At 40.2% G+C, this 12,777-nt stretch overlaps 1 protein-coding gene across 1 annotated transcript; it reads right to left on the bottom strand.

Annotated features, from left to right (window-relative positions):
• Positions 1–1,079: 1,079 nt before the first annotated feature.
• Positions 1,080–2,015, bottom strand: LOC141147444 (olfactory receptor 5B12-like). Its single transcript, XM_073634679.1, has one exon. It carries the CDS (start codon positions 2,013–2,015, stop codon positions 1,080–1,082), a length of 936 nt encoding a protein of 311 aa, XP_073490780.1.
• Between the last annotated feature and the right edge of the window lie 10,762 nt (positions 2,016–12,777).

Raw genomic sequence — 12,777 nt, 5'->3', positions numbered from 1 at the left:
TTTGTCTTGTATGTCAGGTAGGTGAGTGTATGTGGGGTAGGTGAGTGTAATGGTCAGTGTATGTCAGGTAGTTCAGTGTGTGTCAGGTAGGTCAGTGTAGGTCAGTGGGGGTCAATGTATGTCAGGTAGGTCAGTGTAGGTCAATGTATGTCAGGTAGGTCAGTGCATGTCAGATAGGTCAGTGTGGGTCAGTGTATGTCAGGTAGGTCAGTGTATGTCGTGTATGTCAGGTAGGTCAGTGTATGTCATGCATGTCAGGTAGGTCAGTGTATGTCGTGTATGTCAGGTAGGTCAGTGTATGTCGTGCATGTCAGGTAGGTCAGTGTATGTCGTGTATGTCAGGTAGGTCAGTGTATGTCGTGTATGTCAGGTAGGTGAGTGTAATGGTCAGTGTATGTCAGGTAGGTCAGTGTGCATCAGGTAGGTCAGTGCGCTTCTGGTAGGTAACTGCCCCACCCCCCGGTGCCGGACTCAGACTTTGGGCTGAAGCCCCTGGTCTTTTTGCCACCTAGCAATGCCCCATGCCCCCACCTATAATTTGCCTTCACAGCAAGGAGCACATGGAAGAGCAAATGCATGAAAGACAAAACCAGAGAAAATTCTCAGCTCAACTCACCAACCAGTCTTAGCTTCTGGAAGAATGGTCAAACATTCCCATAGACACACTCCTAAACCTTGTGGACGGCCTTCCCAGAAGAGTTGAAGCTGTTATAGTTGCAAAGGGCGGAGCCAACTAAATATTGAACCCTACAGACTAAGACTGGGATGCCATTAAAGTTCATGTGCGTGTAAAGGCAGGCGTCCCAATAGCTTTGACAATATAGTGTATGGTTGGTAGTCTTACAAATAAGATGAGTGACTCCATAATGTACAAAACCAGATGAGTCCCCCATACTTTACTCTTATGCCGCGTACATATGATCGGACTTTCCGACAACAAAGTTTTGTTGGCTGACAATTTGAGAACCTGCTAAGAAATATTGGCGCAAATTCCGACAGCAAATGTTCAATGGAGCATACACATGGTTGGACTTTCAAATAACAAGCTCAGCTGACTAAACTACAGGTTTAGGTGAATTTTATGCTGTATTGGGGAGGATCTTCTTTAAACCATCTTGGAATGCTTTTCTGATATCCTGGTTCCTCAGACTGTAAATCAGAGGGTTGAGGAGTGGAAGGATCACGGTGTAAAACACGGACACCACTTTGTTACCGGCAAACCGATGGCTTTCGTTCAGCTGAAAATAATTAAAAAACACAGAACCGTAAAATATACACATCACTGTGAGATGAGGGGTACACGTAGAGAAGACTTTACTCCTACCACCCTTGACTTTAATTTTTAGGACCGTTTTGAAGATATAGACATAGGACAGGAAGGTCAGTGCTAGAGAGACAATAGTAATGGAGCCACCAAAAATAAAGAGCAGAAGAACGTTGATGTAGATGTCACTGCAGGAAATCTGAAGCAACTGGGGAAGGTCACAGAAGAAGCTTTCTATAATATCCGATCCACAAAACGTTAAGTGGAAGGTGTTAAGCGTGTGAACCAGGGAATTGGTCAAACTGAGACAACACACGATGGACACCAACTGTACACACACTTCCCAACGCATGATCTGCATGTAATGTAACGGCTGACAAATGGCGGTATATCGATCATAGGACATGACAGCCAACAGAAAAACCTCAGAAGTGGCACAGAAAGTGAAGAAGAAGACTTGGGTTGTACAAGCTGGTAAGGTAATCCTTCTTTTTCTGCTGTGAAGGTCAAATAACATTCGTGGAATGGTTAATGAGGAACAACCAAGGTCCAAACCAGCCAGGTTCCCAAGGAAGAAATACATAGGAACATGGAGGTGAGAGTCGGTGACTATGAGGACAATGATCAGAAAATTCCAGATTAATGTCAGAAGGTAGATGAGAAGGAAGGTGAGAAAAAGAGGGAGCTGGAGAGCAGGAAGGTCAGATAGTCCGGAGAGAAATAATTCCTTCAAAATTGTCTGATTTCCCATTGTGACAGTATATCTCCCTTTTGTTATTGTTATATAAAATGTTTAGGAAAGAATGTATAGTAATAATATACAGTTTACTTTTTGTTGCAATTTAGAGAATTGTTTGATTTATTAAAATTCACAACATCTAATGATACATTTCTAAAACAAATTTTAAACTGGAGATTCAAAACTCAAAGTTTCTGCAGGAAAACACGAGCCGGTCTCTTATTACTTATAAACAATGGCAAATCTTATAACCGTTCTCCTAAAATCTCAGATGTTGGTGAAAACGTTACATTTGCTGTCCAATTTGTGGTTAAAGTTACCAAAGAAAAAAAAAAAAAAAACTATACAAGAAACATTCGGAGAGCCAAACCAATGGTCAATAAGTCTAAAATTGTATTTTTATTAGATAATCAGAAAAAATAATAACCGTTTTAATGCATTTCAGGGGTTCAGACACTGACCCTTCTTCTGTACTGCAACAGCAAGATAATATAAATATTAATGATAAAATAATAATAATAATATTCATATAGTAAAATTATTTATTTAAAAAAAAAAAACTATTTCAGATTTGGTAAAAAAGGAAGAAAAGTCAAATAATAAAAGTCATATAGTAAAATGCTTTATTTAAAAAAAAAAATAATAAAAACTATTTTAAATTTGGAAAAAAAAGGGTAAGAAAAGTCAAAATTACAACAATGAAAAAATAAAACACTAAGAAAGCCAAACCAATGGTCAATTAGTAAATGTTATAATTGTTCTCCTAAAATCTCAGATGTTGGTGAAAACATCACATTTGCTGTCCAACTTGTGGTTACAAAAGTTACCAAAAAAAAAAAAAAAAAAACTATACATCAAGCATTAGGAGAGCCAAACCAATGGTCAGTAAGCCTAAAATTGTATTTTTTTTTAGATAATCATAAAAATAATAATTGCTTTAATGCATTTCAGGGGTTCAGACACTGACCCTTCTTTTGTACTGCAACAGCAAGATAATATAAATATTAATGATAAAATAATAAAAAATAATAATAATAATAATAATAATAATAATAATAATAATATTCATATAGTAAAATTATTTATTTAAAAAAAATAATAATAAAAACTATTTTAAATTTGGAAAAAAAAAAAAGGTAAGAAAAAGTCAAAATTACAACAATAAAAAAATAAAATACGAAGAAAGCCAAACTAATGGCCAATAAGTAAATGTTATAATTGTTCTCCTAAAATCTCATATGTTGGTGAAATTATCACATTTGCTGTCCAATTTGTGGTTCAGAAAGTTATAAAAAAATAAAAAACTATACATGAAGCATTAGGAGAGCCAAACCAATGGTCAGTAAGCCTAAAATTTTATTTTTTTTAGATAATCAGAAAAATAATAATCATTTTAATGCATTTCAGGGGTTCAGACACTGATCCTTCTTCTGTACTAAAACAGCAAGATAATAGAAATAATAATAATAATAATAATAATAATAATAATAATAATAATAATAATAATAATAATAATAATATTCATATAGTAAAATTATTTATTTAAAAAAAAATTCAAATTTGGAAAAAAGGAAGAAAAGTCAAATAATAAAAGTCATATAGTAAAAGGCTTTATTTTTTTTTTTTTAAATATATATTTTAAATTTGAAAAAAAAAAGGTAAGAAAAAGTCAAAATTACAACAATAAAAAAATAAAATACGAAGAAAGCCAAACCAATGGTCAATAAGTAAATGTTATAATTGTTCTCCTAAAATCTCATATGTTGGTGAAAACATCACATTTGCTGTCCAATTTGTGGTTAAGAAGGTTACAAAAAAATAAAAAAACTATACATGAAGCATTAGGAGAGCCAAACCAATGGTCAGTAAGCCTAAAATTTTATTTTTTTTAGATAATCAGAAAAATAATAATCATTTTAATGCATTTCAGGGGTTCAGACACTGATCCTTCTTCTGTACTAAAACAGCAAGATAACAGAAATAATAATAATAATAATAATAATAATAATAATAATAATAATAATAAAGAATAATAAAATTCATATTGTAAAATTATTTATTTAAAAAAAAAACTATTTCAGATTTGGTTAAAAAAGGAGGAAAAGTCAAATAATAAAAGTAATACAATAAAATGATTTATTATAAAAAAAAAATATATTTTTTTTAAATTTGGTAAAAAAGTAAAAATTACCAAAAAACAAAACTGTGTAAGAATCTTTAAGAAAGCCACACCACATGTTCAATTAGTCTAAAATTTTATTTTTATGAGACAAAAAAAAAAGGAAATGTCAATGTGCTTCAGGCATTCACATACCGTCCCATTTTTTCAGGGCTACAATAACAAGGTGATATAAATTTGATTATAAATAATAACACTCATAAAAAAGGTAAATAAAAAAAAATAAAAAAAAAACTATTTCAGATTTGATATAAAATCAAATGTTGTGATACTACCATATAAGGGGCAATTCTAACACTATTATAACACATAAAAATAAAATAGTCTCTAAAACATCCAATGGCATCTGCTAAAAAAAAATATATTATATATAATGAAATAAAACAAAAGAGCAATCATTATCACATGCTTCATTATTGGCAAAGTATACATGGCACACTGGACATTCTCTGCTCGGATGACAAAATAGTATGAAACGATATGACCGAGTGCATCAAAAAACACAACAAAACAGTTTAAGACTATATGACCAATTCTAACCATTAAAATAAATATTTACGGATATTACTAAAGGTGAGTAAAGGATAATTAAAAAAAAAAAAACACAAAACAAAATAACAAAAAAAAAAAAAAGAAAAAAAAAACAGACAAATTAAAAGAGTTATTCCTAAATATTCTATATTTTTGTGTAATCTGAGGAGCCCAACTTGTAGGCCAGGAGCCTAAATTAGTTTAAATGATGTTCCAATGAATCTCTTATGACTTTTCTCCTTTCTCCACCCAGAGCTGCAACGTCTGCCGGAAGGTGAGACCTTACTACAGTAAAGCTTCATGCACACGAGACACCAGTGCTAACTCTGCTGAACACATGTTTTTAAAAGCTGAAACTGGCATTTAGAAACGCCTGTTTTGCCGCGTTTGCATGCTGCGTTTAGCCGCGTTTTGCCGCGTTTGCATCTAGAAGCGTCTGCAGAGCAGAGAATAACATTTTGCGACCCAAATTTGGGGCCCCGTATCTTGGGGCCCCTTGGTGCTAGGAATCCTAGGAATTTGGTGGGCAAACACAGTGGAACTAGAACTACACCATGTCCAAATTTGGGGTCCTAGCACCAAGTGGTGCCGAGATACGGGCCCAAAAATCGGGTCACAAAAGCAGCAGAGAATAACATTTTCCGACCTGACTTTGGGGCCCCCTGGTGCTAGGAACCCCAAATTTGGATATGTTGTAGTGCTAGTTCCTGTGTTAGCAAACCAAATTTGGGGTTCCTAGCACCAAGTGGCCCCCGAGATAAGGGGCCCCAAAGTCAGGTCGCAAAATGTCAATCACTTTTCTGCAGCAGAGAATGACATTTTGTGACCCAAATTTGGGGCCCCGTATCTCGGGGCCACCTGGTGCTAGGAACCCCAAATTTGGATATATTGTAGTGCTAGTTCCACTGTGTCTGCACACCAAATTTGGGTCGAAAAATTTCATTCTCTGCTGCAGTGTACCATCGTATTTCTGTGTTTTCTGGTCCAAAAAATGGGGTTCCTTTAAAAACACTTATTAAACGCAAACGCGGCTCAACGCGGTGCCGGCGTTCAGCCTGCGTTGAGCCGCGTTTGGCATCTGAAACATGGAAAACGTTTGCGTCAGAACCCATTTTTTTTGCTTCTGGAAAAAACGAGGTTAAACGCAACTGCCTAAAAATGCCAAAAAACGAGACTGCGTACATGGACACATAGGATAAGGTTGGATGGGTTCAGGGGCAGCTGAAAAAAGTGTCCACCTGCCTCTGAACGCGCGTTTAACAGCGTCTTGTGTGCATGAGGTTGTCTGGTTGTCCCCGAGACTGCATGCTTCATATAAAGTCCCATCTGTTCCAACTGTCCCCCCCCTTTCCCCGTAATTTTCATTAGATAGGGATGGAGATGACCTTATTGGTCTCTACCTCATATAAGGTCCCAAACAATTGTTTCCATTCATTTTCTTTTTTCTTGTCTCAGCCTCTTCTCAGATATTGTCTGATAAATGCTGGTGGACGAGAGGTGGAGGAACCTTCCCCTTGAAGTATGAGTTCAGTAGAAGCAGGTCTGAGATGGAGATGGAGACAATTTGCTGAAAATTTTTACTATTAATATAATAAAAAAATTAGTGTGACGTTTGAATTGTAATATCTTTTATTCGCTTCACAGTCATATATTTATAATGCAGAAAATTCCCTCTGGCCTCTCAGGAGCTCACAGGAGAGAAGACTTGTGCTCTAAATTATTCTGGGCCAATGTTAAATCTAAAAAAAACTTCTTAGTAAACAAATCTCTACAGAAAACAAGGCGTTACATGAAATAATGTATCCCTTAGCGACGTAAAAGCTCTAAGCAAATCAATTTTATTTTATATTACCACATTTTCTAATTAATGTTTCTCCTAAGTTTGAAAGAAAAAAAAAATGTGATGCTGAAGTTCAATTAAATAGGTCTAAAGGAACTTGAATGTCAAAAAAAATGTTAAAAAAATGCAATAGAGGAAGATGAAGAAAAAGAAGAAGAAGAAGAAGAAGAAGAAGAAGAAGAAGAAGAAGAAGAAGAAACGTTTAAACGTTTACTGTTTACTGTACAAAATAAGGTGCGTTGGCATGGACCATAGGGTGAGTACATGGATTGAAAACTGGCTACAAGGGCGTGTTCAGAGGGTGGTGATAAATGGGGAGTACTCAGAATGGTCAGGGGTGGGTAGTGGGGTTCCCCAGGGTTCTGTGCTGGGACCAATCCTATTTAATTTGTTTATAAACGATCTGGAGGATGGGATAAATAGTTCAATCTCTGTATTTGCAGACGATACTAAGCTAAGCAGGGCAATAACTTCTCCGCAGGATGTGGAAATCTTGCAAAAAGACCTGAACAAATTAATGGGGTGGGCGACTACATGGCAAATGAGGTTCAATGTAGAAAAATGTAAAATAATGCATTTGGGTGGCAAAAATATGAATGCAATCCATACACTGGGGGGAGAACCTCTGGGGGAATCTAGGATGGAAAAGGACTTGGGGGTCCTAGTAGATGATAGGCTCAGCAATGGCATGCAATGCCAAGCTGCTGCTAATAAAGCAAACAGAATATTGGCATTAAAAGGGGATCAACTCCAGAGATAAAACGATAATTCTCCCGCTCTACAAGACTCTGGTCCGGCCGCACCTGGAGTATGCTGTCCAGTTCTGGGCACCAGTCCTCAGGAGGGACGTACTGGAAATGGAGCGAGTACAAAGAAGGGCAACAAAGCTAATAAAGGGTCTGGAGGATCTTAGTTATGAGGAAAGGTTGTGAGCACTGAACTTATTCTCTCTGGAGAAGAGACGCTTGAGAGGGGATATGGTTTCAATATACAAATACTGTACTGGTGACCCCACAATAGGGATAAAACTTTTCGCAGAAGAGAGTTTAATAAGACTCGTGGCCACTCATTACAATTAGAAGAAAAGAGGTTTAACCCTAAACTACGTAGAGGGTTCTTTACTGTAAGAGCGGCAAGGATGTGGAATTCCCTTCCACAGGCGGTGGTCTCAGCGGGGAGCATTGATAGCTTCAAGAAACTATTAGATAATCACCTGAATGACCGCAACATACAGGGATATGTAATGTAATACTGACACATAATCACACACATAGGTTGGACTTGATGGACTTGTGTCTTTTTTCAACCTCACCTACTATGTAACTATGTAAGAAGAAGAAGAAGATACAAAAAATGTACTGACTTTAATGTCTTCACTGAAAATGTTAATGGCCTGGTTGGGGCAAATTGGGTCGGCGCCACTACAAAAAATTTTGGAAGTTCAATAATGACCTTATCCTTGACTAATTCAATTCCAAGCCTTCCTCGCACTGTGACCTACACCAATCAGATGGAAGCCTTCCTCCAATAAATAAAGGCTGCTGATAATAAAACAGACATGTCTCTTTATAATATTATATCCTGTTTCAGACTCTCTACATACAACTGACAACATATTACATCACATTGCTGGTCTTTGTGCGGTTAGAAATAACAAGGAAAGGAAAAGGAAAGGAAAGGAAAGGAAAGGAAAGGAAAGGAAAGGAAAGGAAAGGAAAGGAAAGGAAAGGAAAGGAAAGGAAAGGAAAGGAAAGGAAAGGAAAGGAAAGGAAAGGAAAGGAAAGGAAAAGGAAAGGAAAGGAAAGGAAAGGAAAGGAAAGGAAAGGAAAGGAAAGGAAATGAAAGGAAAGGAAAGGAAAGGAAAGGAAAGGAAAGGAAAGGAAAGGAAAGGAAAGGAAAGGAAAGGAAAGGAAAGGAAAGGATAAAGAAAAGGAAAGGAAAAGGAAAGCAAAGGAAAGGAAAGAAAAGGGGGAAGAGAACGGAAAAAGGAAAAGGGAAAGGAAAGGAAAGGAAAGGAAAGGAAAGGAAAGGAAAGGAAAGGAAAGGAAAAGGAAGGAAAGGAAAGGAAAGGAAAGGAAAGGAAAGGAAAGGAAAGGAAAGGAAAGGAAAGGAAAAGAAAGGAAAGGAAAGGAAAGGAAAGGAAAGAAGGGAGGAAAAAGGAAAAGGAAAAGTGAAAGGAAGGAATGGAAAAGGGGAAGGAGTCAGGAAAGGAAAGGAAAGAAAAAACAAGGAAAGGAAAGGAAAAGGGGAAGGAAAATAGAAAGGAGGAAGGCGCATGCGTGGCAGTGTCCAACATGGCCGCTTAGACCAGGAGCTCCACGCCACTCCGACCTAACGCCCACCAAAGCAGCCGTATAAGCCCTTGTCCCGGCCCGGCACGCTCATCTGCCAACTGGGGACACTTCCAACTGCCAGATGTCCTTGAGTTCGGCCCAGAGGAGCCTCATCACAGCATCACGCATCTGCAGCGCGGACCGGCCATCCCAAAATGGCAGCCGTCTCCTCACGAGGCCTGCCCTGTCTGACTGACTCCATTGCAGACCAGGATGAGGATGCTCTTCCATCCTCCCAAACATCTGCTGCCACAGTGAGTACCCTCCCTGGGGCCCACTCACCTGCATCAACAGAATCTCTTATAAGGAGGACACTAGGAGGGGGAACTCTCACTCCACAGCAGGATCTGCTACACAGCCCGGATCCATGGGACACACAGGCTAGGGATTCCTCCCCCCCACTGACTTTCCCTCCATGATGGCTGCACTCTCCCAGATGCTTTCAAAAGGTCTATCCCAAACGGCAGCACAGATCACAGCCTCCATACACGCCGATATGCAGCAGATTGGTGCCAGGATTGAGGTGATCGAGCAAAAATCTGACCAAGCTATCCTGAGAATTAACCAAAACACTGCTAGGATCCAAGAGCTCCAGGACCAACTGGAGACTGCCACCTCTAAAATAGACGACCTTGAGAACAGGTCGAGACGTTACAACTTCCACATTAGGGGTCTCCCTGAATCCGTTAAGGACAACCACATGGCAGTCCAATACTTTAATAAAAGCTTAATCCCTAACATTTCAGCACATCGTATGGAGCTTGACAGAGCTCACAGACCTCACAGACCCCCTGAAGCCGAGAACCAAATGGCCCCCTAAACGCAGCCTTCGAGTAGCTCAGACTGTCCAGTCATTTGGCCTGATTGATATCTGGAGGAAATAAATCCCCCAACTAGAGACTATACGCACTTTTCTGTTCCCTACCATACTTTTTCTAGGATAGACCACATCTTTGTCCCAACACACGTAATCCTGAGGGTAGTAGCCTCCAAAATATAGACACGCCACTGTCCGATCATTCTATAATGACACTGACGCTAAGGGGGTGGGTGAGAAGGGACCCTTTAGATGGCGTCTCAACGAAACTCTATTAAGTAATCCAACTCATTGCAAACTCCTAGAAACAGCCTTAACTGATTACTTCGGTGAAAATGACACAGAGTCAATTTCGCAGGGCTTTCTGTGGGCAGCGCACAAGGCGGTGATGAGGGGCAGGCTCTTACAACTCTCCTCTCAACTCAAGATGGAGAGCAAGGCAGAAGTCTCACGACTCACAGAGGACTTCCGCCTGACGAGTAAGGGACATAAACAAAATCCCACGCCAGACAGCCTGGCCAAACTTGACTCAGCTCGAGTAAAACTTAATCTTTCTCTCACCACTTCGGCTGAGAAACATTTGAGGTGGTCAGGAGCACGCTTCTACTACCAAACAGATAAGATGGGCTCCAAGCTAGTGGCCACACTAAGCCCACGGGTTTGCACCTCGGTATTTCCCAAAATTCACACCTCGACAGGCAATTTAACACAGAATCCAATGAGCATTATGGACTCATTTCATAATTTCTACTCACACCTTTATGAGAAATTACCTCACACTCATCACAAGGCCAGAGAGCTGTTCCTCCAGGACATTAACCTACCTCACCTGAAGAGCTTCTCGACGCACCCTTCTCATCAGATGAAATATTAGATGTCATTAAATCCTTGAAATCAAACTCGGCGTCTGGTCCTGACGGTTTCTCGGTTTATTATTATAAGAAGTTTGGCCCACAGTTGGCTCCTTACATGGCCCGGTTCTTCAACTCCCTCCAGGATGGAGCCCCTCTCCCAAGCAATTTAAACTCAGCTTTTATATCAGTTATATCCAAACAGGGTAAAGACCCAAGTGAGGTTGGTAGCTACCGCCCTATCTCGTTAATCAATAATTATCTCAAAATAATGACAAAAATCATAACTAATAGGATGTCTAACTTCATAGCAAGTTACATACACAGAGACCAAGTGGGCTTCATCCCGGGGAGACAGGGTCAGGATCAGGTTTCAAGAGCAATTGATTTGATTTCCCTTCTGCAGACCCAGTGGGAGGGTGGCCCCACTCAAGAGGGTTTCCTGTTGTCACTGGATCTGCAGAAGGCCTTTGACTCTGTGTCATGGCCCTACCTTTTCGATATTCTGGAATGCCGAGGGTTCGGTGACGGATTTCTTACAATAACACACACACTATACTCATCCCCCACAGCTCAGGTAAGATTAATGGGTCACTACTCCAAGTCCTTTGACATTCGCAGGGGGACCAGACAGGGTTGCCCTCTTTCTCCTTTGATTTTCGCTATAGCGATCGAGACACTGGCCATAGCCATAAGAACAAATGAGAACATCAAAGGGGTTAAATGCAGACTTGAGGTACACAAGTGTGCCCTCTTTGCCGATGACATGTTATTATTCTTGACAGCTCCTCTTATATCCACCCCAAATGTCTTCCGCCCTCTCAGGTACTTCGGTACAGTTTCAGGGCTTCAGGTGAATGTGACCAAATCCTTAGCCCTCAACGTTTGGTCCACGCACCACAAATCAACCAACTCAAACAACATTTTCCCTTCACGTGGGCAGGAGACTCAATCCCCTATCTGGGCATAAGGCTGACTAAAAGCATTGGTGACTTATACACTGCCAACTACCCCCCCATGTTCCATCCAATAGAGGTGGACCCACAGAAATGGTCAAAGGAGGGCCTGTCCTGGCTAGGTAGACTCAACGCAGTCAAAATGAATCTCTTGCCCCGTCTATTATACCTGTTCCGCTCTCTCCCTATCCCAAATAAAAAATCTATCCTGTCAAAATTTCAATCCAGGGTGGTTAGATTTGTCTGGGGAGACCATGGTCACCGCTTTGCGAGGGATATCCTGTTCCGACTTAAGACTCAGGGTGGCCTAGGTCTACCGAATTTATGGCTTTACTACCAGGCAGCACAGCTGGCTCAGTTTTCTGCCATATATGCAAAAAACCGTAGACCTGATTGGATCTCCCTTGAGACGCAGGCTTTACTACATTTCACACTGGACTTTTTAACATGACGACCCTCGAAACATAGACCGGTCCTATTAGCCCCTACCTTATCTCACTCCTTGGCACTCTGTGATCAATTACATAAAAATGTGATCTTGATATCCCCTCTAAGGCCTCTCACGCACCTATTTCATAACCCCGACTTCCCTCCAGGGATGAATATACATGCGTTTCATTGGTGGCTGAACAAAGGCCTCTTCAGGATAGGCCATTTCTTTACACCTGATGGCCCTATCTCTTTAAGCCATTGCCTGAGTACATTAGAAATGCCTGCTTCGGAAAAATTTAGACTGTCTCGGATAGGCACTTTCTTCGCACGCTCTGGACTGACAAGCCGAGCAACCCTAAGGCCACGATGTGCGAGCAATGGTGCTCTACTATAGGACCTCAAAAAGGTGGGATCTCCATTATTTACGCTTACCTGGCAGATAGGACAGACGCCCCGGCATACGTTCGATCCTGGGGGTCGGATCCGGACATCCAGTGGGATTCTGACATGTGGTTCCAGGCCTTCAGCTGATCATCTAAAGGTATCTTAAATATGGCTTTGATAGAAGCTAACATTAAGGTCTTCACTAAGTGGTACTATGTCCCTGCCAGGCTCTCCAAGATATTCTCAGATGCCTCTCCTCTTTGTTACAGAGGATGTGGCCATATGGGCACGATGCTTCATATTTGGTGGGCATGTCCCCGCATACGGAGCTACTGGAACAAATATCTCCACCTTCTACGGAAGGTTACTGGGAGTGATGTCCCACAGGATCCCACATACATCCTACTAAACCACAGAGTGTACAACACGCCTAAGTCCACACAATTCATTT

Source organism: Aquarana catesbeiana, linkage group LG06 (genome assembly GCF_042186555.1).
Source record: "Aquarana catesbeiana isolate 2022-GZ linkage group LG06, ASM4218655v1, whole genome shotgun sequence".
In the NCBI taxonomy this organism is placed as follows: Eukaryota; Metazoa; Chordata; class Amphibia; order Anura; family Ranidae; genus Aquarana; species Aquarana catesbeiana.
Note: the sequence above shows the minus strand (reverse complement) of the source record. Positions and strands in the feature narration are given on the sequence as shown.

What these genes read in the sequence shown, in the direction of transcription:
- LOC141147444 (XM_073634679.1), bottom strand. Translation starts at nt 2,015, where the DNA reads ATGGGAAATCAGACAATTTTGAAGGAATTATTTCTCTCCGGACTATCT.